Source organism: Ursus arctos, unplaced genomic scaffold, assembly GCF_023065955.2.
Source record: "Ursus arctos isolate Adak ecotype North America unplaced genomic scaffold, UrsArc2.0 scaffold_3, whole genome shotgun sequence".
Taxonomy (NCBI): Eukaryota; Metazoa; Chordata; class Mammalia; order Carnivora; family Ursidae; genus Ursus; species Ursus arctos.
Window position 1 is genome coordinate 70579883 of NW_026622985.1, and position 23587 is coordinate 70603469.

Sequence of the window (23587 nt, forward strand, 5' to 3'; positions counted from 1 at the left end):
AGAACAAAGCAGGTAGGTAATTGTAGCAGAGAAGCATAAGCAAAATGGTTTCATTCTTCTGGACTTGGCAGGCCAGAGACTGGGGTTCTGATGTGTTGAAATTTGGAATCGGTACTGATGACTGGGTTTGAATCATAGTCCCAGCACTAACTTTGGCTGAATCACTGAAATTTGCAGCCTTCATTGTGTTTTGGTAGGGTGGGGGTGGGAGGGAGCTCATCTGTAAGCTGAGGAGGGTGATTGGATGATCTCCATGGGCCTTCTGGCTCTCACTTTCTATGATGCTGTGACTTTAGGAGGTGACATTGGATCTGGGCTTTGGAGGGTGGGGTGATTTTGACAGGCTGTCTTGTAAATGATAGGAAAAGGTATTCCAGGTGGTGAGAACAGTTTGAGCAAAAACACAGTGGCGAGTAACTGTAGAAAGAATTCTGAGAATGGTGTACAGTGTTCTGATCTGACAAGGTTAGAGTTTAATCCTGTAGAAGACCGGAGAGGCAAGATGCATTGGCACTGAGCTGCGGAGGGTCTGAAAATCATGCTTAGGAACTGGAGAATTTTTCCTTGGAATTATAGGATTTGAAGTGTCTTGGGTCTTTTTTTGAGCATCTCTGTCCATTGACTGGCCTTTGTCTATATGAGTAGTTCCAGTGATGAAGGCTTCTCTAGACCATCTATTCCACTTTCAGACAGCTCTAAGTATAAAATAATTCTTCGTTACATTGAATCATAACATGAGTTCTACCTACACCTTTTCCAAGGTGTAGATAAAGTCATTGGAAGATTTTAAAGGTGGAGGAACATGTTCAGGGATATGTAACCCAAGGGCCTAAATTAGGCCTTTTGCAGATAATATGTACCCCAAAGGTAGAGATAACTTTTAAAAGCCTTTAGAAAGCATTCCATTCATGAAATATATATTGAGCATTTATGTTGGATCAGTCAGTGACCAAGAATCTGGTGATAAGCCAGAATTCCTATTTTCACACTCTTCCCGAGCTCATGGGGAAGATGGACCAGTAGACCATTGTGACAATGACTCTGGGATTTGGGGGCAGGAGTGCTTAACGTGGCAGATAAAAGCAAGGAGTCAAAGCGCAGATAAGGTTCCTGGAAGTTGAGGAGCTGTCCAGATTGATCAAGGAGGCAGAAAGGAGAGCACTGCAGGGATGGGGAGCATGGAGATAGAAACGTGAAAGAATGTGACCTATTTAAGGAACTAAAAGCTGTTTTATGGTGGGAACATGGTGTGTGTGTAGGGAAGTAGCTAGGAATGAGGCTGGTGTAGTGGACTGAGACTGTCACGAGGGGCTGTGTTTGCCATGCTAAGGATTTTATATTCTGAATTTGATGAGAAGCCAATATATATTTTTTCCAGTATATATATAATGTTTTTCGTTTTGAGAGACAGAGAAAGAGTGAGCAAGCACAAGCAGAGAAAGAGGCAAAGGGAAAGAGAGAGTCTTAAGCAGACTTCATGCCCAGCATGGAGCTCAATGTGGGGCTCAGTCTCAGGACCCTGAGATCATGACCTGAGCCAAAATCAAGAGTTGGATGCCTAACCGACTGAGCCACCCAGGCACCCCTCCAATATATTTTTTAGTTGAAGTATAAATGACACATAATATCCTATTAGTCTCAGGTGTATATTATAGTGATGCAATATTTTTATCCTGAATGAAATGATCCCCACGATAAGTTGTTACCTGCTGTCATTTTAGGAAGTTATTACAATATTATTGACTCTACTATCTATGCTGTACATTACATCCCCATGACTTATTTATTTTATAACTGGAAGTTTGTACCTCTTAATCCCTTTCACCTTTTTCTCCCACCCCTCAACCCTTCCCCACTCTGATAGCCAACAGTTTGTTTCTTGTATCTATGAGTCTGTTTCTGTTTTGTTTTTTTCATTCATTTTGTTTTTTAGATGCCACATATAAATGAGATCATAGAGTATTTGTCTTTCTCTAACTTATTTCACTTAGCATAATATTCTCTAAGTCCATCCATGTTGTTGCAAATGGTAAGATTTCATTCTTTTTATAGCTGAGTAATATCATCTTTATCCATTCATCTATTGATGGACACTGAGTTGCTTCCATATCTGGCTATTGTAAACGATGCTGCAATGAACATAAGGGTGCATATATCTCTTTGGGTTGGTATTTTCACCTTCTTCAGTTAAATACCCAGAAGCAGAATTGCTGGATCATATGATAGTTCTATTTTTAGTTTTTTTCCCATACTGTTTTCTGTAGTGACTACACTAATTTACATTCCCACCAATAGTACATAAGAGTTCCCTTTTTTCCACATCCTCACCGAAACATGTTGTTTTTTAAATCTTTTTGATAATAGCCAATTTGACAGGTGTGAGGTGATATCTCATGGTGGCTTTGATTTGCATTTCCCTGATGATGAGTGATGTTGAGCATCTTTTCATGTGCCTGCTGGCCATCTGTATGTCTTCTGTGGAAAATTTCTATTCATATTCTCTGCTCATTTTAAAAGGGGGAGTACTAATTTTTTTGATACTAAAAGTCAGTATTCTTTTTTTTGCATTTCCTTATCTACTTCATTATTTTTAAAAATTTAATTCCAGTATAGTTAAAATACAATGTTATATTAGTTTCAGGTGTACAATACAATGATTCAACAATGCTGTACATTACTCCGTGCACATCATGTTGAGTGTACTCTTAATCCCCATCACCTATTTCACCCATCACCCCACCTGCCTCTCCTCTGGTAACCATCAGTTTGTTCTCTATAGTTAAGAGTCTATTTTTAGTTTGTCTCTTTTTCCCTTTGTTCATTTGTTTTGTTTCTTAAATTCCACATGAGTGAAATCGTATGGTATTTGTCTTTCTCTGACTGACTTATTTCACTTAGCATTATACTTTCTAGATCCATCCATGTTGTTACAGATGGCAAGATTTCATTAGTTTTTTACAAGGAAGCCAATATTCTTAAAAATAGTTTTTCCTCCCCAATTTATAGAATATACATATATATTCCTTCTAAAAATACTAGAGCATATGGAAAATATGAAGAAATACAGATCATCTTTAGTCTCACTAACCATAAGTAACCAATGTTAAAACATGTTTCCATATTTCTAACCAAGTGTGGTTCTATGCATAGATACAGAAGAAAAGCATGATCTTTTTGCAAAACAGAGTTTGTATGCTGCTTTTTCTTTTGTAATGTTGTGTGTCAGCATTTCCTAGGCTGTGTTGTTAAAAATTATTTGAGAATTTATTAATGTTGACATATAGTAGCCCAAAAGATGACTGTGTCTTATACCTGAATGCCTCATAATGGGTCAAATTTTAAGTTGCTTGCATTTTTCACTGTCTTTTTAAAAGATTTATTTATTTGAGAGAAAGAAAGCGTGTGCGTGCAAGTGGGGGAGGGGCAGAGGGAGAGGGAGTGGGAATCTTAAGCAGACTTCAGGCTGAGGGGGAAGCCCAACACCGGGCTTGATCCCACAACCCCAAGTTCACAACTTGAGCCGAAATCAAGAGTTGGCCGCTTTGACTGAGCCACCCAGGCACCCCACGTTTTTCACTATTACAAATAATGCTGTGATAAACAGCCTTGTTTGTAAATTTATATTCACATCTGCCTATTTCCTTGGGGCCATGTCAGTGGTTACCTTTTAAGCAGGAGAGTGATGGACTCAGGTATGTATATTTGAAAAGCCATTCTGACAGTGGTGTGAAGGGTGGATTGGAAAGAGATGATCCAGAGGCAAGCAGAGAAAAGATGCTATTTGAGCAATTTAGGCCAAATATACTATAAACTAAGTTATTGGCATCAGAGAAAAGAGGACATGGTAAAATTCTTAAGGCATTTGCTTGTTTGTTGTTTGTTTGTATAACAGAGCTCTCTGGGAACTTGCTGAAAGCTATTAGCATTTTGTACATATTAGTTCAGGGGTTTAGGGACCTCTAAGGTGATTTTAATTAGTAGGGCATAGAGGGTAACAGGGATCAATGGCTCCCTTGATAGGAAATACCAAGAGGGAAAAACAAGTTTGAAGGGTTGGCTTGGGGAGGAGGAATTTATGAGACCAGTATTAGATGCATCAGGTAGAACTGTCAGGGAGGTAGTTTACAAATTGATTTACTAGCTTAGGAGACTGGTCAGAGCAGGATGTGAGGACGTGGGAGCCATCTTCACAAAGGTGCTGATATTGAGACCCTGCACACAAGCGCAGTCCTGGATATCAGAGTGCCTATGAGAAGAGCACGGGACATAACGAGGGAGGCTGCTTACTCCTAAGTAGGAGATAAAGAGGAATCTAGAGAGGGAGTGAGGAACTAAATATAGAGAAATCCAGAAGAGAATGGTGTTGAGGAAGCCAAAAACGACATGAGTTTCAAGGAAAAAGTCATCAAACTGTCAAATGTTGCAGAGGTCAAGCAAGGAAAGGACTGGAGGGTATCCATAGGAGCAATTTAAGTCACCTGTAAATGTGGGATGAGCAGATTCTGAGGAGCTGTGATGTGGAAGCCAGATTGCCGCTATGCAGTAAGAAAAGAAGGAAGCCAAGGGATGCGAGTGCGCATGGCTTGTTTCAAAGAGAGCTGGTTGTGAGGTTCTGGGGAGGGCAAGGTGATAGCTCGAGTGAGGTGGGGCAGTGGGAATTCGCTTTTCCTTGTTTATATTGAAACAAGGAAAGCTAGATTTCCAAATTGTTATGTGACTTTGATTAGTTCTCTAACATTTGCTATTTGCCATGTTTAAAATCTTTTTATGGGTGATTATTTTTTTGGGTGCTGTATACTCTCTCCAAGCTTCCAATGAAAGCACTCCTGCCCAAACTGCTAGCATCCTGCTTCAAGTTCTGCTGAAACAGGCCCAGACCCCTGTGTTTGCTCACATAGTCTCACTGGATCTTAGTCGGACTCCCCTCTCAGTTTTTAAGCTTCAGCATGCTACTATTTGGAATTATAGTTTTAAAATTTCAGAATATGACTGATGTCCTTGAAGTTTGACCTTTACCTGAAGAATTGGTCAAAAATGGTAAATGTTTAAATGTTGCAGTTTAGAGAATGTCTTTATTGTATTGCCAAATGCTGAATGACAGGGAGCTTTAATTCTAACAAGCTCTAATTAGAAAGAAGAAAAAAAATCAAAGGGTGATGTCAACCAGAATCAAAGTGAACCAGAACAAGAAATACTTTTATTGGTTACAGAACATCAACAATGTGTGGTATAGTCTTATTCACTTCCTTTACCAGCAATGAAAATACTGCAGGCTGTCCCTAGGGGGTTCAGACAGGCTTATTGAACACATAATCATTTTGATAGGTGTTTTTCGCTGGTAATGTGATGCTCTTTGGGGCTACAGAAAATTATTTATTTTTAGAGATATGCTAAATGATTCTTGGCTTTGAAAAACAAGACAATGTGGCAAATGTTTCTAATGTAGGAAGAAGTGGATAGTCAAGGCAACATATCCACTGGTTTCTTACTTTACTGTGAGTTAGCCTATTTTTGAGTATTGTTTCTCTCAGCACAATTGCTTTAAAGATGCTGACATTAAAAAAAAAGAGTTATCACTGTTTTAGAGGGCATTGTGTTATCACAGAAAACAGTTACCATGTAAAAGATTAAATAAAGAATATATACACGTACAAGTACATTAGTGCATATATACACATGCATATATACCATATATGTACATGATTTTGCTGTATAAAGAACCTGGTTATCTTTCTCTAAGACAGATTTTACTTTGAGATTCTTGGTCCTTTCTTCTTTCTTTGCTTTCCAGTGAAGGAATTGTATCTTCAATATTCAGTATTCAATATTGTATCTTTTAACTCCCTGTGGACCCCTCCTGCTCCCCTTCTTGTCTAGAACCTTTACGCCATTTCTTTAATCATTCTTGCCAACTTTTCTTGCTGCTTGACTTTCTCCTGAATCTAATTCAGTCTTCCCAGGTTCAACCTCATCATCTGACCTGTTTGCTACTGTACCTGGGCTGATGAGCACTGCTAACTAAAACTTGACAAGCATGCCAATTGCAGCCTCTTTGAATTCATGGTCCCAAATTTGCTAAGCCCTCAAGATGGCCTTAGCAATCCTGGCTTGTTTTCCACAAAGTTCTCACCTTTATGGCTATTCTGCACTTTCACCCCCATCTTCAAACTTCCTCCCTGTCACCTGTTCCTTCAGTTTCAGAAAATGATCTTGACTCCTGTCTTTTTGAGACCATCATGCAGGAACTCCTGAACATCCTTCCTTTCTACTACTCTTTATCGCTTACCTACACATTTTCTCAACTTGTATCGCCTTCTGGTTATTTTCCTACTTTTTCTCCGTAACTTTGTCACCAGGCTGCTCGAAAGAATAGTGCCTGCTTGCCTCCCTTTTCTGTTCTCTGGCTTTCATCAAACTGTTCTTAATGAAGTTAAACTGTCAACGCCTATGAGATAGTGTTCAACTTTTACCTAATTTGCCTCAATCATATTTTAACATTACTGAGGGATACCTCTAAGCGTCTTCCTTAGTTTTTATGAAACCCCCTCTCTTTTGGATTTCCTTCCACGTTAGGCTCTCACAGATTCAAAGTTACCATTTTTCCAAAATAGCAGGAAAAGATTTGAGCGTTTAATTCTTTACAAAATAATAACTGGTATGAATGCTTATAATTCAGTATTACCTGTACTTCTCAAATTATATTATACTTTTTTTATCATACAAATGTATTACAACTCAGTACTTGTTATACTTTTAGAAAGTAAGAAATACATATTAATTATCATTGATTTCTTCTTTCCAGTTAATGAAGGAGTTCCCCTTGCTGAGCATGTTCAATATCCATGAAAACCTTTTAGAAGCTCTTCTGGAACTACAGGCATATGCTGATGTTCAGGCAGTCTTAGCAAAGTATGATGGTAAGTTCTTGGGCATTTTTATCTACTTGAGTATTTTTCTCTTCTTGATGTATTTCAGTGATTAGATCAGAAAGATCATTTCAATTAGTACAGGACTTTGATAACTATGCACTTACAGAATTTTTACAGTTTTATGATGGCATTTTATAAAATCTTAAGAGTTTTATGGTCAGTCAGTGGGGGCCAGAACTGTCCAGTGGCCTGTGCCCCATGCTTCTCTTTCCTTCCCCATAGGCTCCCCTTCTCCTCTTCCTGTAAACAAGAGTTAGGCATGCTCTGATTTATTGCCTTCATGGTCAGAAATCACTCAGAACCTCTGCAGGCAGCACGTATCCTGTTGGGACAGCCCCGACTGTTCGAGCTCCTGCTGTGACCCCTCATTGGACAACTGTGACCACTACCAGTTGGTCATGTTGATCCTTTGAAGCAATATAGAATAGCTAGTAGCCCTTACTACAGCCTTTGTGACAGTTTGGGAAATATTTGAAGAGAAAATAATGTGCCCTTCATCCCAGGTCTTCTCATCAGCAGAATACCCCCATTTCTGCAAGTGAAGGGCTTTGAAGTCTTTCCGCCATTCAGGTTACTTACCCATGAGCTTATTTCATTTTGCCTCTTCTTAATAAACCAGAAAAATGAACTGACACATTTTAGAGATTTCAAAACTTGTGTTATATTGCCATTGTCTGTGAATTCACTATTTGATTAATTACATAAGAGTTATCCACATAATTCCCTGCCATGACCTACTCCTGGAATCTCTGCAGAAGTTTATATTATTCTACCTTATCTCATTAACTCCCCCAAATAAACATGTTTGCTTATAAAATGGGTGTTAGGGAGTGGTTACTTTTATCACATGCTCATTTTTTGCTTTGTAAAGTTTTTTTTTTTTTTTTTTTTTTTTTTTAAGTAAGCATCTTCAGTACATTTAAAGAACTGTTCAGGTCAAAATTTCCAGGAATTCCTCAAACTAATAGAACAAACTATTTTATTTTAGTGCACAGTTCTTCATAAGGAATCTCTGAAGCAGGTTGGAGTTGTTACCTCCTACAGTTGGGGAAACTGAGGCATTGGGAGACTTGGTTTTGTTTTGTTTTGCTGTTAATTCTTGCTCAAATCAGTGGAAGCTACAAGCCCTCAGCCAGTGATGGCATTACTTGGCCTGTGCAAACATAAGCACCCTGTGTAGCAAGATATACCCTACCTAGTATGGAACTGATTTTAGAAAGAGAGAAAAATATTTGTGGCATACTTTATAGTAAACAAAGTAAAGACTGTTTGGCCTTCATGTCAGCTCACTTTTGTTCTCTGTTTATTTGCTGGAATCTCACTATTTGGCTGACCTTGGGAATCTAAGCCATAAGACTACCTTATAAGCAAAATGCTCATACACGGAGGGTCTTTTGGTGCAAAAGGAACCCAGTCCCATGTACCTGGGTTCAGGTGGCCATGCACTTTTTCCAGATGCTATCCTGTAGCCATCAGTGCTGTAACAAGATTCTGGTGTTCTCATCCCTGGTGCCGACCTATGCTCAGCCTACTACACCAAGGCCTAAGAAAAAAGTTCTAACTGGTAGAGCCTTTGATATCTCAAATCTCATAAGGCTCCTTTCACAATGATCTCAGTTCATTACATTAATCATCAGCTTTGTGTTATAAGACTGATTGTAAAATAGAGAAATGAACTCATTTGGAGCTTTCTGTCATCTCTGTCTATCCCATTGCACAGCCCCGGACCTACAACAACCAAATGCTGATTTATTAGATTCTGATAACATATGTTCACATTATTTGTTATAACAGCCCGTCCCACCCTCCACTAAAACTTGGCTCACACTTTGCAAAATTCCTTTGTTGCGAATGGACAAACTCACCATACCAGGGCCCTTGTGTTGAGCTTTGTTTATGTTGTGTACCTGGCAACAGAGATGATGTTCTTATTCATTATTCATGGAAAAAGAGCCTCATTAGTGGCAGGACACATACTGTTGCTGAGATGCCTTGGTAGGAGTTTTGAGTTCAGCAGTTGTCAATAGACTGCAGATGATCTAACCCTGACTGAATTCTGGAGGGTGTTTTGGTGAGGACTTGGCTCAGGCCTGTGTCATTTACAGTAGAAATATAATGAAGTGGCTGCTGAAGTTACTGTTCTTGTCGAACGAGCCACAACCACGCAAGACTATTAAAAAATATGCCTCTTGTTTCTCACCCCATACCATAAAATGGGCTCTTTCAAGTTCATCCCTGGTGCTTTTCCTGGAGACCCAAAGAACCTTGACTGAGTTGTTGCCTCATTTTTCTGGCCCTGTGCAAGAAAATGTGGGTGCTTCAGAGGGCTTGGAGTACAGACAGCAATTAGGGGCGCCCTGTTCTTCACCCTAGTTCAGATGTCATCAGTCTAATCCATGAGATGCTGGAGACAGCACTTTGAATCCCAGCCTCCTCATCCCTCTTCATAGAGCCACACCCAAAGCAGCACGATTATATGTTATCTTTGCAAATTGGAATGCTCTGGTTGGGTAGCTATTTCTTGGATGGTTTATGGGTACAGCAGTCCTTCTTTATTACTTTTGCTAGGTGGTTGGCTGAATTTTTTAAATAGTATGTTGGGAAGTGACACAGCGGGATTTGTGCTGCTTTCCTGACCGTTGCAAAAAAGATTTAGAAACATGGCAAGGCAGGGGGAAACCAACATGTTCAAAGGAAGGAGGAAGGCAGCATGTATCCCTTTGCCTCATTCTTTTTGTTGTTCACCTTTAAAAAAATTTTTTTTTAGCTTTAAGTTTTAAAAGGGATATTCACAAACTCCTTTTACAGTGAAGCACCTGGATTCCTAGTAGGATTACCAGTGAATTGGTCGTACCTCCTTGTAATCTGTAGTCTAATTTTGATTTTGCCCTTGAGATAACTTCTCATGTTATATTATTCCAGCCATTAGTCTGAAGTGCTGTCTTGCTATCCTCAGGAGTTTTCATACTCTTTTTTCAATTTGCTAGCCCACATTATGGGTGGGCAGTTTTTATCTGGATGGTTGGTCCTGTTTTGGAGTCCTTCACACAATGACTAAAATAACAGCAACAACTAGCATTTGTTGAGTTCTTATATTGTGTCAGGGTCAGACATGATTCTAAGCTCTACACGGATGAACTCATTTATTCTTACCACAGGAATATGAGGCAGATACTATTATTAGCCCTGCTTTATAGCTGAGGTAACTGGTACAGAGATAAGTAACTTGTTCAAATGAAGAGCCTAAGATGTAAAGCCATGGAGATGTTATATTGTGAGAGTAAAGAGAGAAACCGAGGTCTGGCTTTGTTCAATAAGATGTGAATTCCATGAGGAAAGGAAAACCAGAATCAAAACTGAGGTAGTCTGACTCCAGGCCCATGGTCTTAGCCATCATGCTTCCACTGTCTCTGATGTTGGCAGTATTTTTTTAATTGTTTTTATTAACACCGTTGTTGTTGTTGTTGTTGTTGTTGTTAGCTACAGTTTATTGAGAACCTACAGTGTGCCAAACATGTTATACACATTACCTGTAACCCTCAATAACCTTGCAAGGAGGTACTTTGATTCCATTTTAGCAGATGCAGAAACTGAGGCTTTGAATTTAAGTAACTTTCAAGACCACGTTCCTTGAGAACTGCAGAACTGGGATTCAAATCCAGGTCTCTCTGCCTCTAAAAGCCCATGTATTTTCCATAAATGTAAGCCTTGTTGAATGACTTGCGCTGCCTCTCTCACCCCTTTTAGAAAGTCATGAGTTAGGTGGTCTGGAGCCGTGGTGCAGAATTTCAGTGATGCCCAATTATCTTCTAAGATTTCTTTTTAATCATTCCTTAAGAACCTGGTATATCTCTATTTGCTTATCTTTCTGAAACTCTCTTCAAAATATGGCTTTCTATTTTCAATCGCCTTGTGCCTGATTTCTTTGTCACAAAGGGGATTTGATGTATGGTGTTGATTTAATTTGAGATTTATCATCTTTTTTTTTTCAGTCATACATTAGCTATAAACACAGAAATGTTTTTAAGATCGTTAAGTGATCAGAACCTTTTTTTGGAACCACTGAGAAAGTTGTTACAAGCTTTGGGTTGCCTTTCAAAGGAGCTTATAGACCACCTATGTTGAAAACTGAAGTCTAAAGATTAGGGTGGTAATGTGGAAAATAATTCATGCATTTATTATTCATTATCATTTGTGCATTTCAATGTTAGAAGAATCTTACAGAGCAAGTGAATGCAAGTGTGATTGCTACAGAATACCTTTGGGAGCATCTAGTTTTGTCTGTCTTTAGTTAGCGATCACTAGGGATACCCAGGGCCATCACTGGTGGTGGCGAAGAGTACTAGCCCGGGTGCCAGCCTGCTGAGATCAAGCGCCAGCTCTGCATTCACCAGCTGAGTGAACTTCAGCATATTACTCAACCTTCTAAGCCTCGGTTTCTTTTTCTGGAAATGGAATCAAGGCTTAGAAAGGCTAAGTGACTTGCTCAAGATCACACAGCTGGGAATTTGTCATGAGAATTAAAGTAGTTAATCCATGTTAAATGTTTAGAACAGTGTGGGGTACACATTAAGCGTTCAGTAACTCTCAGCCATTATAAAGAGCTAAGATCACTCCTGAACTTCACCACTGTTCTCAGTCAATTTTGTTTAAAAGGAAAACCATATATAAAATGTCAGTTAAAGTGAGAGAATAAGAACCCTGTCTTGTGCCCCCCCAAAAGACAGTGTTATGGCCTATTATGAAAATTACTTATGGATCTAATAGGACATGTAGATAGATAGATATTTGATACGAATAGAAATGCTTAGTTTTATTTACAATTCTTAAATTTTTGGAAAGCTGAAAAAAAAAAGTGCCAGGGATTTTCATTCCTGATCAGAAGACAAATTGTTTCAGCCTTAAGGCAGTTTGCACCAATGGAAATACAAATCCAAGCTCTTTCGGATATTTACTCCATTAGGTCATTTAGTGATTGCCCTTAATTTGGGACAGAAATTTCCCTGTGAGGGACAAACTGGTCTTTTATATAGTCATGACTGTTATATAAATGCAACAACTGCATCAAGACCATTTTTGCGGTGCCATCAAACCCATCCTAAATTAGCATTATTATCTGCCATCTGGTAATGTGCAGAGGGTATGCTTTCAAGAACAGAACTTGTTTCTAACACTGGGGGAAATACTTTCATCTCAGTAGATTGAAAACAGAGGTTCTAAAGAAAGCATTAGGGAATTACTCTATGTTGAGACTATTCAGAGAATAAGCTTTTTGCTGATAGTGTTTTGCAGAGTCAGCATGTAGTTATAAGTAAAATTTCGTAAACTGTGTTCATGCCCAAGGCCTTACAAGCTACTCAACTATCATCACAGTTCCTTTCAAGTGGTCACTGGATACTCTGTCTTTTTGTTAGGCTATTTTTCATTTATGTTTAAGGAATGGGCATGAATAAGAGGGATTTGAGATGCCAGGAGGACCGGTGAGTAAAATCTGTTTTCGGGCCATCAGCGTCAGGCTTTGAGCGTCACACAGTCCAAACTTCCCAAACAGTGCTTTTCAGTCAAGTGTATAGCTCTGAGTTTTGTTGCCACAGGCACAACAGCTTCTGAGACAGATCTACTACAAAATTAGGCTGCATTCAAGAAAGAAGATTTGAAATGCAGTCAGTCCCTAGTGACAGACTGTAAGCCTAGTCTAGCTCCCTTCCCTGGGCTGGTTCTTAAGGGAAAGATCAAGGATACCAAGGCAAATGTTGAAGAGCATCCTTTTGTAAAAGATGGGCAAATGAATCACATCACTGCCTCAAAGAGGAAAATGACTATCAGCACTGATACCATAAGCTATGGCTTCAGGCTGGTAAGCGTGAGTCACTGAGAAATGATGGCCCTTTATAGCTTTGCACTGGGTGCCCTGCTGACTTGGAAAGGAAGAGGTAGGTAGATCTGTCAAGTGAACTAGGCCTTTGAAGTTAACAATTGACTGACTGTCATATACATGCAATGAGCAGGAGTTCTAACAATAGATGTTATTTCAATAAAGACTATATGCATGAGAAACTTCTATTGTCTCTGATGATGGAAGACATTTAATGAATGCATATATTTGTAATTCACATAGTTGGCACATGAACAAACCCTCAAAATTTATACTGGCTTTAGTAATCCTTATTGCCTAGTTATCATAATTTACCAAGGTAACATCCCTCCCCAGCCAGCCATTACCATCACATAAACTGCTGTGTTTGACTCCAGGGCACTAGCCACAGAAGGGCTCTCTGACAGACCTTCTGGGGTAATCCAATCCAAAAGTTGCAAATAACATCTGGTGTTTGGCTCTGTAGCATAGATGAATTTTTCTGGGTGTAGTTGAGTCTGTGTTGCCTGCCCCTCCCCCTGCCCCAAATTACTAAGGTCATGTAGTATTTCCCGATTGAATCATTGAACTCCCAGGTGGCACATCTTTTTGAAGTTTGGTATATCAATCCTTGTTATTTCTTCGGGGAAGTTTTTGCCTTTGGTTGAAAGAAGACCTTGGATTGGCTTTTTAAAGGTGGAACAAAGAGACCTTACACTGTCTGAAACCAAAAAAACAAAACAAAACAAAAAAAAACCCCAAAATTCTAAGGACAGAATTCTACATTTCTGTTGTTTTCTTTGTATCATACCATGTACAGAAGTAAACTGAGAAATTTTGTTGAAAAAAGCCACATGGAGGACAGCATCTCATAATGAGACAGTAATATCATCACATCTCATCCGTAAATAGGTTAGGAAGGAGAAACGGGCTGCATTTCTGTTTGTTTGGTCAGTCAGTTTATGGCTCCAAAAGTGTCTGTCAAGGCCAAATGTGTTGGATTAATATAAACTTCCAGTATATCAATGTGTTGCCTGACCGAGAAAAGGTACTTGATACTCCATAATCTTACATGATTACAGAGAGTAATTAGGTTAGTTTCTTTTCAAATTAATTCAGCAAGGATCCATCAAACCCTTATATTGAAAATATTAACTTTTAGGTGGATTCAGATTCGGAGATGAATATGATCTATTCTGTGCTGCCAGGAAGCTTTCAGTCTGGTACAGAAAGATGTAAGAAAACAATAACAACAAAAAAAACTAAACCAAAAAGTCAAAACCACCCACAGTAAATTGAGGTGGGCGGAATCAGTGCTCTGTGAATCTGTTTGAAACATGCTGAAGCGATGCAGAGAAAGAAACCCTCTGAGAGCAAGCCCTGTGTTTTCTTCTCGGACACTCCTGTGCGAGGGTAGACATTCCTAGCAGCTGTAGTGAATGAATGAGTTTTTAGACAGAGATGCACTATGACATAGTGTCCTCATTTGTGAGGTGCTCTGGGACTTATTTATGCTGGCTGCTACCCTTGAAAACATTGTTTTGGAATTATAGATATGAAATTGAACTTCAATTGACCTAGCTCATGCATAGGAACAGTAATGATCCTTTTAAAATTATATCTTGATTATTATTATTGTAGATGAACAAAAGGAAATTAGGTCAAAAAGATTATCACCAAAAAAACTGTTCTATCTAAAGTTTTGCCCCATGGGTTTTCTGAGACACATCAAATTGACAGTTTTGCTCCAAATTACATAAATTTCCTCCAAGATTATTACATTGAATTTCAACTTTGCTATTATGAGCATTTATGACTTTTGAAAACTTACGAGTCATTCTCCCTGAGATGACCTTTTCCTTCAGTGGCCTCATTCCCATAAAGGGTCCTAGGGAGCCAGAAGAGGTGTGGTTTGCCTTCCTTGTTTTTGGCCCCAAACCCTTCTACTTCCCTTCAACCTTGTCAGCTTGTACTCAAACAGACATCTGGATTTAGAGCACCGTACGGTTTCATCCATTTTGCTGAAAGGCCATAAGCAACGATATGCAGTACACAAGTGCGGTACACCTGTTGAGAAATAACAAGTTTCTGACTCTCTCTTAGTACATCCATCAATCCTGACACTTTTGGCTTCCAGAAGCTAAATTAGATGTAAGTGTTTGCATATCAAAGGGAGCTAATATCAAGTGATTTGAGATGTTAGTACATTAACTTAAGATTTCATTCCGCAAACACAGGACCATGTTTTAGACATTGTTTTGGTTCCAGGGTACAAAGTGACGAAGAAATATAGCTTTTACTCCTAGCACACACCACATAGGTAGGAGAGGGAAGTAAGAAAACAATTGCTGTAAAGACTACAATAGAATTGAACCCAAATGGAAGGGACACTTTACCCAGGGGGAAGTGAGAGAAGCCTTCCTGGTGGAGGTGGCATCTGAGTTGAGCTAGACAGTGAACATACTAGAGACAGAGCATGTGGAAAGGTTCAGGAGCAGGATTGACCCAGCCCGTGTGGAATACTCCATGTATCCTACAAAGCAGAAGGATGGTGAAGGGCTGCAGCAAAGGGCCGGAGATGCGTTGGGTGAGTTGGGTAGGGACCATACCTCACAGAGCTTTGGATCTATTTCCACAGGCCATGGAGAGGCTGTGAGGCAATCTCAGCGGGGATGGGCTCCAGTCTGACCTCGAAGTGGAGAGAGTGGCACAGTAGATTCATACTCTGTTCTTTTTTGACCTGAGGTGGTTGAGGGATGAACACGGTGTGGAAGCACTAGGACATCAGGGAGTGGGGTACCGCTGAAGAGCGCCAGGGAGGTGGTTTCACACTGCAAAGCAGCAGAATTCTATCCATCAGGGAGATGTTTGATAGGTTTTCAACCAAAAAGTATAAAAGAGTTTGGTTTTTCTTCTTTAAACGACAAATGGGAATCCCAGTGCAGAAGCTTTTTTATTTCCTGGGTTACCAAAACTTCCTATGTTAAGCTCTAACCACTTAATTTCTTTTGCTTTCTGATGATCTCTTAACTACAGGAAATTGAGGTCTATGTAGACCTAGCACAAACCTTAGATAATCTGTCAGGGGAGTGTGACACAGTTAGAGCCTGCCAGAACTCACAGAGCCCATCAACACCTACCTACTTCTGCTGAGTCATATAATGACATGGGGGAAAAAATGTAGAATGTGGGGAGCAGGTGGAGTTTCCACCTCGTCTTTAAAGACTGTGAATTTAGAGACAGTGCGGTACAGGATGTGAATGCCTGTGTATGCAGATCTACAAGTCTTCTTTGCTAAAAGCTAAGTACCTGATAAACTCTTTTTAAAAAAGATTTTATTTATTTATTTATTTGACAGAGAGAGGGCACTGGCAGGGGGAGCGTCAGGGAGAGGGAGAAGCAGGCCCTCCGCTGAGCAGAGAGCCTGATGCCAGGCTCTGTCCCAGGACCCCGAGGTCATGAGCTGAGCCGAAGGCAGATGCTTAACTGACTGAGCCACCCAGGCGCCTCGCGTCTGATCAGTTCTTGCGTTGCTGACAGTTCAGTTGCTACTGAGGTAGGCAAAGCCTGAGAGTAATTAATAATGCTGAATTTAATGGTTACCGAAATGAAGAACCTTAAGATCATACTGTCTTATAGCTCATTGTGCTAAAAGAAGGGAACATTAGTCGTAAACAGATTTCCTGAATCTAAAAACAAATAAATGACAACAAAAAGCCAAAAGCTATACCCTTTTTTAAGTCAGAGGAAAGATAAATATAAACCTCTAACTCGAGATTCAGTGAACAACTTTGTGCTGACACCATTTGGCATAGAAGACACAGATTTTTAAGTGGAAATGGTTCAAAAAAGATGGGAGATGACATTATAATTATTCCCAATGGAAAAAAAATGTAAAGGAAACACAAATTATTAAAGTGTATGAAAGGTCAGAGTGACAAGTCATTAAATAAGTATGTACAAGTGGGGTAGAAACCTGCAAGCAGGTGGTTAGGGTTGCTCAAGTCCAGAGGAAGCTAAAGTCTCAAGACTTCCTTTGTGAAGTTGTTTTCCAAGCAAACTGATGAAGAAAGTATAAGAGAATGACAATAAAGAAAACAGAAGCAAGCATCACCTTGGCAGTACGGGATGGTGACAGGGACTGGGCATTGCAAGACCAATTCTGTCACTAATTAGTTAGGCGGCTCTGAAGCGTATCATTTAGCTTCTCTGATCTTGTATTTTTTCATCTGTAAAATAAAAGATTTTTGACCTTCACAGTTGTGTGCTGTTGTCCAAATCTTTGATCAATTTTGTAGAACTCCTATTTGGAGAAGATAGTAATGTGTTAATAAGTGGACAAAAATATACCTTTATTAATTCCTATTTACTACTTGTCCTCAATACTTTTGATTCTTTTTTTGCTTTTTAGAATTTCAACAAGTAAGTCAATCACAATACAATTCTAAATGATTGTGTGGCTTACTAACATTTAGGAAAGAAAGAGGTGGGGGCGCCTGGGTGGCTCAGTCGTTAAGCGTCTGTTAAGCGTCTGCCTTCGGCTCAGGGCGTGATCCCGGCCTTCTGGGATTGAGCTCCACGTCAGGCTCCTCCGCTGGGAGCCTGCTTCTTCCTCTCCCACTCCCCCTGCTTGTGTTACCTCTCTCGCTGGCTGTCTCTCTCTCTGTCAAATAAACAAATAAAATCTTAAAAAAAAAAAAGAGGTGATTGGAGATCCAACATGGATTTAGTAAGGAAGTTGTGCTAAATAAAAACAGATGAGATAGTGGATGTGAAAATATTTGTAGTCTGTACAGTAGTCTTTAAATGTTTCTTACTAATTTAAATGGCCATTTTTCTTGATATTTCTGAATTAGAGGAATGCCACAGACGTATGTATATATTTAATTAAAATATTTGGTAATGTTTTGAATGCTACCTTTTTAGGTGATGTGAAATAATGTAGTCATAATACCAGTTGTATCATTGCTATATGGTGTGATTTAATGGTATAAGTGGTGTATATAATAGCTATTATAACCATTAATAAATGGTATAATTTAATGGTTTAAATGGTATATATAATACCTATAATTACCGTTAATAAATGGTTGCACATACATCATTGCAGACCATTGCAAATTTAGGGTGATCTCTAGAATAGCATTCCTGGATCCTCTCCTTTGTATTGCCATGGTCAGTATTTTTATAAATCAGACCTTATAGACAACGTAGCACAATTCAAAATCATGTGCTCATATTTGTTTTAACTATGTGATATTGGCATATTTTTCAAACATTATATGCCTCACTTTCCCCTTCTATATAAGGAGGGCACGTTGTGTGATGAGCACTAGGTGTTATATGCAACTAATGAATCATTGAACACTAAACCAAAAGCTAATGATGTACTATATGTTGGCTTATTGAATTTAAATAAAATAAAATAAAATAAAATAGGGCTAACAGTAAGTCCTATCTCAGAGGGTTGCTCTGAGGATTAAGTAGAATAATGTGTATAAGTGATTAACACTAGTGCGTGGCAAGCTTAATAAGCCCTTGATAAATGTTAACAGTAATTTCGATGATGATAATGATCATTTGGTGAGACGGTATGCTTATGAATTGTATGGAACAAAGCTGTGGGTGGTAGCTTGAGTCAGAATGATGACTAATAGCCTGGAATGATATTCTGAAACCATTAAGATGTAATGGTTTAGATTTCATTTTGAGATTTAAAATTTAATGGCATCAAATATGAAATTCTGCTTATAGGTTCATAAATTTTCATGGCTTAAGTAAAAGAGAAAAGACCTGGCTTTGGCTGAAATCAATCTGAATAGAACCTTGGGGGTTTTGTTGATCACACAGTCATAGGAACAAATAAGGACTTCCAGCTGCTCAACACCAGGGCCATCCTAGCTGTTCTTCAGAGAGGTGTCATGGCTGTAGTTCGTCAGACTGCATTTCCCCTGAGCTCTGTACTGGTCAGGTTTCAGGGATTTAGAAGATTATTTCCACTTCTGATTCTCATATTTTGAAATCATTCATGGCTTCATAACAAAAATAAACAAAAAAGTTCTGAAGAATATATCAGTGGAGGAATTAGAAGTATTTATTCTGGAAAAGATTAGGTTTAGAGGAGATATTATAACGATTTTAATATTTGAAATGCTGACGAGAAATAATCAGGCTCTGTTTTGTTATGGAAGGCAAAACTAGTAAGTAATTTTTAGATAAGGATTCATAGAGAGAAGAGGGGGCAGAATGATAAAGGCAACTGAAATATTATGGAAGTTAGATTGAAGTAAGAGAAGACACCTTCAGGTAGCACAGGATTATAGGTTTGCGTTTTTAAAATCTTTTATTTGTGGTATAAATTACATATAGTAACTTGCACAAATCTGAAGTGTAGAGTGAGATGAGTTTTCTCTTTTATATACACATGTGTTATCACCCCCCAGGATCCTAGAACGTCCCATTATTTCAGAAGGTTGCCTCATGCCCCCTTCTGGCCAATAACTGCCTTCTAACCCAGAAGTAACCATTTTCTGACCTTTATCATCATATATTAGTTTTGCAAACATCCTACAACCACTTTGGAGCACTGTTTACCAGTTTAAACATGTATCTATTTTCTTTCTTTCTTTTTTTTTTTTAGAGATTTTATTTATTTATTTGACAGAGAGAGACAGCCAGCGAGAGAGGGAACACAAGTTGGGGGAGTGGGAGAGGAAGAAGCAGGCTCCTAGCAGAGAAGCCCGATGTGGGGCTCGATCCAAGAACGCTGGGATCACGCCCTGAGCCGAAGGCAGACGCTTAACGACTGTGCCACCCAGGCGCCCCATGTATCTATTTTCTGACTCAGCAATTTCATTTCCCATTACATATCTAAGAGAATGGTCACAACAGCTTTATTCATAATACCCAAAACTGGGAAACAACCCAAATAGCCATTAGCAAGAGAACAAACATATTGTGGTATATCCACACAATGAAATACTACTCAGCAATAAAAAACAATAAAGGACTGATGCTACAGCAGGGGACGAATCTCAGAAACATCATGCTGAGTGAAAGAAGCCATACATGGAAGAGTACTCTGTGATTCCAGTTACATGAAGTTCAAGATTGTAGATTTTAATGAAAGACTTTCTTGACAATTTGACTTTGAGTACCTAAGACAGTTGGAGAAAGTTCTTTCCCTTTCAGAAAAGGACCTGTATGAAACAAAAGATGGCCAAGAAATAGAAGAAAATTTAAACTAAAGCCAGGAGTTCAGCTTTGCTTAAGTGAGAAACATTTATTTAGCATTCCTTGGTTTTGGAATTATGTGATATCTCATTATTTCCTTTCTTTTTATTTCCTTCTTGTATTTGAATTCTTTGGTTGGTTGTTTGGATTGGTTTTATTTTTCCTGAAGTTGCTTTTTATTTTTTCCCCTTATTCTTTTATAACAACAAATATCTGTGTCATTATCTAAGAATATTTATTCTCTTAATCATACTATATACTGCGTGGTATCTACTTTCTTTTTTAAACTGTTCTTCCTGGGGCACTCTGACCTCCAGCTCAGATATGGTCCAGTTGATCTTTAGGCAAGTTTCACAGCTGTTTTTATAATGAGTTCTCTGAACATATTCCTTTGCTAAGAACATTATTTTTTTATAGCTAACATTTTTCTCATTCTTGGGAGAATTCTTAATTAAAAAATTTTTAATTCCAGTATAGTTAACATACTGTGTTATATTAGTTTCAGTTGTACAATATAGTGATTCAACAATTTTGTACATTATTCAGTGCTCATCATGGTAACTGTACTCTTAATCTCCTTCACCTATTTTATCCATCCCCCCACCTACCACCCTGTGGTAACCATCAGCTTGTTCTCTATAGTTAAGAGTCTGTTTTTTGGTTTGTCTCTTTTTTTCCTTTGTTTGTTTTTTAAATTCCACATGAGTGAAACTATATGATATTTATCTTTCTCTGACTTATTTCACTTAGCATTAGCCTCTCTAGATCCATCCATGTTGTTGCAAATGTCAAGATTTCATTCTTTTTTATGGCTGACTAATATTCCATTGTATATATATACCACATCCTCTTTATCCACATATGAGTGGACACGGGTTGGTTCCATAATTTGGCTGTTGCAAATTAGTACTGCAATAAACATAGGTGTGCATCTATCTTTTCAAATTAGTGTTTTCATATTCTTTGGGTAAATACTCAGTAGTGGATTTACTGAATCATATGGTAATTCTATTTTTAATTTTTTGAGGAATCTCCATATAGTTTTTCACAGTGGCTGCATCATTTTGCATTCCCACCAACAATGCACGAAGGTTCCTTTTTCTCCACATCCTCACCAACACTTGTTTCTTGTGTTTTTGATTTTAGCCATTGTGACAGACATGGTTTGCATTTCCCTGATGATTAGAATGTTGAGCATCATTTCATGTGTCTGTTGGCTATCTGGATGTTTAATTTAGAGAAATGTCTCTTCATGTGTTCTGCCGATTTTTTGATTGGATTATTTGTTTTTTTGTGTGTGTTGTATAGGTTCTTTATGCATTTTAGATATTAACCCTTTAAGTGATATGTCATTTGCAAATATCTCCCATTCAGGAAGTTGTCTTTGAGTTTTGTTGATTTTTTCCTTTGCTGTACAGAAGCTTTTTTATTTTGATGTAGTCCCAATAGTTTATTTTTGCTTTTTGTTTCCTTTGCCTGAGGAGGCATATCTAGAAGAGTGTTGCTATGGCCAATGTCCGAGAAATTACTGCCTGTGCTCTCTATTAGGATTTTTATGGTTTCAGGTCTCACATATAAGTCCTTAACCCATTTTGAGGTTTTTTTGTGTGTGTGTGTATGGTGTAAGAAAGTGGTCCATTTTCATTCTTTTGCATGTGGCTGTCCAGTTTTCCCTACACCATTTGTTGAAGAGACTTTCTGGATTCTAATTCTTAGAATGACTTTTTGGTAATAATGGTAGTTACATGGCACTTACAAAACGCAAGGACTGCATAGTTAGAGCATGTTCATACAAAATTGGACTTAGAATGATTTTGAAGTTTCTTCCTCAAAATAAAATTTCTGAATAAATTAAAAGCAATATTGGAAAGCGGCTGATATTTTTGTTTTTTCCTGCTGAAAACTTCTGACACTACTTGTTTTCCTCACTACTGTTAGCCACTCTGTTTCCCTTACCATTTTATCCATTTCCCTAGTGGTAAAAGCATAAAATCATGGCATGCAGACAAAACTACAGAAACAGAGAACAGATTGGTGGTCACCAGGGGACAGGTATGGGTGGGAAGGGTACAAATAAAGGGGTAACACAGGAGAGTTCCTTTGGAACAGTTGTGGGTTTTTTTATTGGAAGATTTTATTGATTCGAGAGGGGGAGAGAGAGAGCATGAGCAGAAAGAGGATCAGAGGGAGAGGGAAGGGAAAGAATCTCAAACAGACTCTCTGCACTGAGCATAGAACCTGACGCATGGCTCCATCCCAGACCCTGAGATCACGGCCTGAGCCAAAATCAAGAGTCAGATGCTCAACTGACTGAGCCACCCAGGTGTCCCAGAACAGTTGTGTATTTTGATGGTGGTGGTGGTTGGGTGAATCTAGTCATGGGATAAAATTGCATAGAACTAAACACACACATACACATGAAGGCATGTAAAAAAAAAAAAAGGTGAAAACTGAACAAGGTCTGTAATTTCCTTAATAGTACTTTACCAATGTTGGTTTCTTGTTTTTTTTTTTTTTTTTTAAAGATTTTATTTATTTATTTGACAGAGATAGAGATAGCCAGCGAGAGAGGGAACACAAGCAGGGGGAGTGGGAGAGGAAGAAGCAGGCTCATAGCGGAAGAGCCTGATGTGGGGCTCGATCCCATAACGCTAGGATCACGCCCTGAGCCAAAGGCAGACGCTTAACTGCTGTGCCACCCAGGCGCCCCGGTTTCTTGGTTTTTGATGTAAGATGTCAGCATTGGGGGAAGCTGAGGGAAGCATTCACAGAACTGTATACTATTTTCACATCTTTCTGTGAGCCTATAATTATTTCAAAATAATAAGTTTCAAACTTATAATAGGCAACAACAACCAAGTCAAAGTATTTTTTTTTAAAGAAATGAACGAGGTAGTGCTCATGAGCAAGTGGCTCATAATAACGAGTTTTCCCCTAAAAGTAGTGTGTATGGTATTTCTTAAAAGTGAACCAAAACATGCAGTTCTTGCCTCTGATTTAAGTGTTAGGCAGTTAAAAAAAATATATGTTAGGCAGTTACTAGATTAAAATGTGATTAGTGAGTGCACACTGCAAAAGGAACACACTAACTTTCATAAGGGTATGTGGGTAGAGGCAGGAGATCTCTGGTCTGACTTCATTTCATGTACGTTCTACCTTTGTCTGTCTATGCTGTCTCTGTCTGGTTCCACCAGTGTATTTGCTCATGAACTTGCTTCAAACACTTTGTAACAGAATTCTTCTATATAGCATCATTGTTATCTTTTAAAAATTCACTTATTACATGTACATCACAGGAAGCTTTGGAATTACAGATAAACAAAGAAATTACCTCTAATCCCACCACTCAAAAATAAATACTGTTGATATTTTGTATATATAATTCCAGTCTTGTTATCTCTGTACATATATAACTGCTTTTTAAAAAATATATGAGGGGCGCCTGGGTGGCACAGCAGTTAAGCGTCTGCCTTTGGCTCAGGGCGTGATCCCGGTGTTCTGGGATCGAGCCCCACATCAGGCTCTTCTGCTATGAGCCTGCTTCTTCCTCTCCCACTCCCCCTGCTTGTGT

At 38.7% G+C, this 23587-nt stretch overlaps 1 protein-coding gene across 16 annotated transcripts in view; it reads left to right on the forward strand.

Moving 5' to 3' along the window:
• ST7 (suppression of tumorigenicity 7) overlaps positions 1–23587 on the forward strand; it is a 231404-nt gene that overhangs the window by 166849 nt on the left and 40968 nt on the right. For all 16 annotated transcript variants that reach the window (XR_007188122.2, XR_007188124.2, XM_048212785.2 and 13 more), the window contains one exon: positions 6803–6917. Coding sequence is in view for 14 of the 16 variants with exons in the window: in XM_048212785.2 (XP_048068742.1) it covers positions 6803–6917 (115 nt within the window). In the remaining 2 variants the exon portion in view is untranslated. The remainder of the gene's footprint in view (positions 1–6802; positions 6918–23587) is intronic.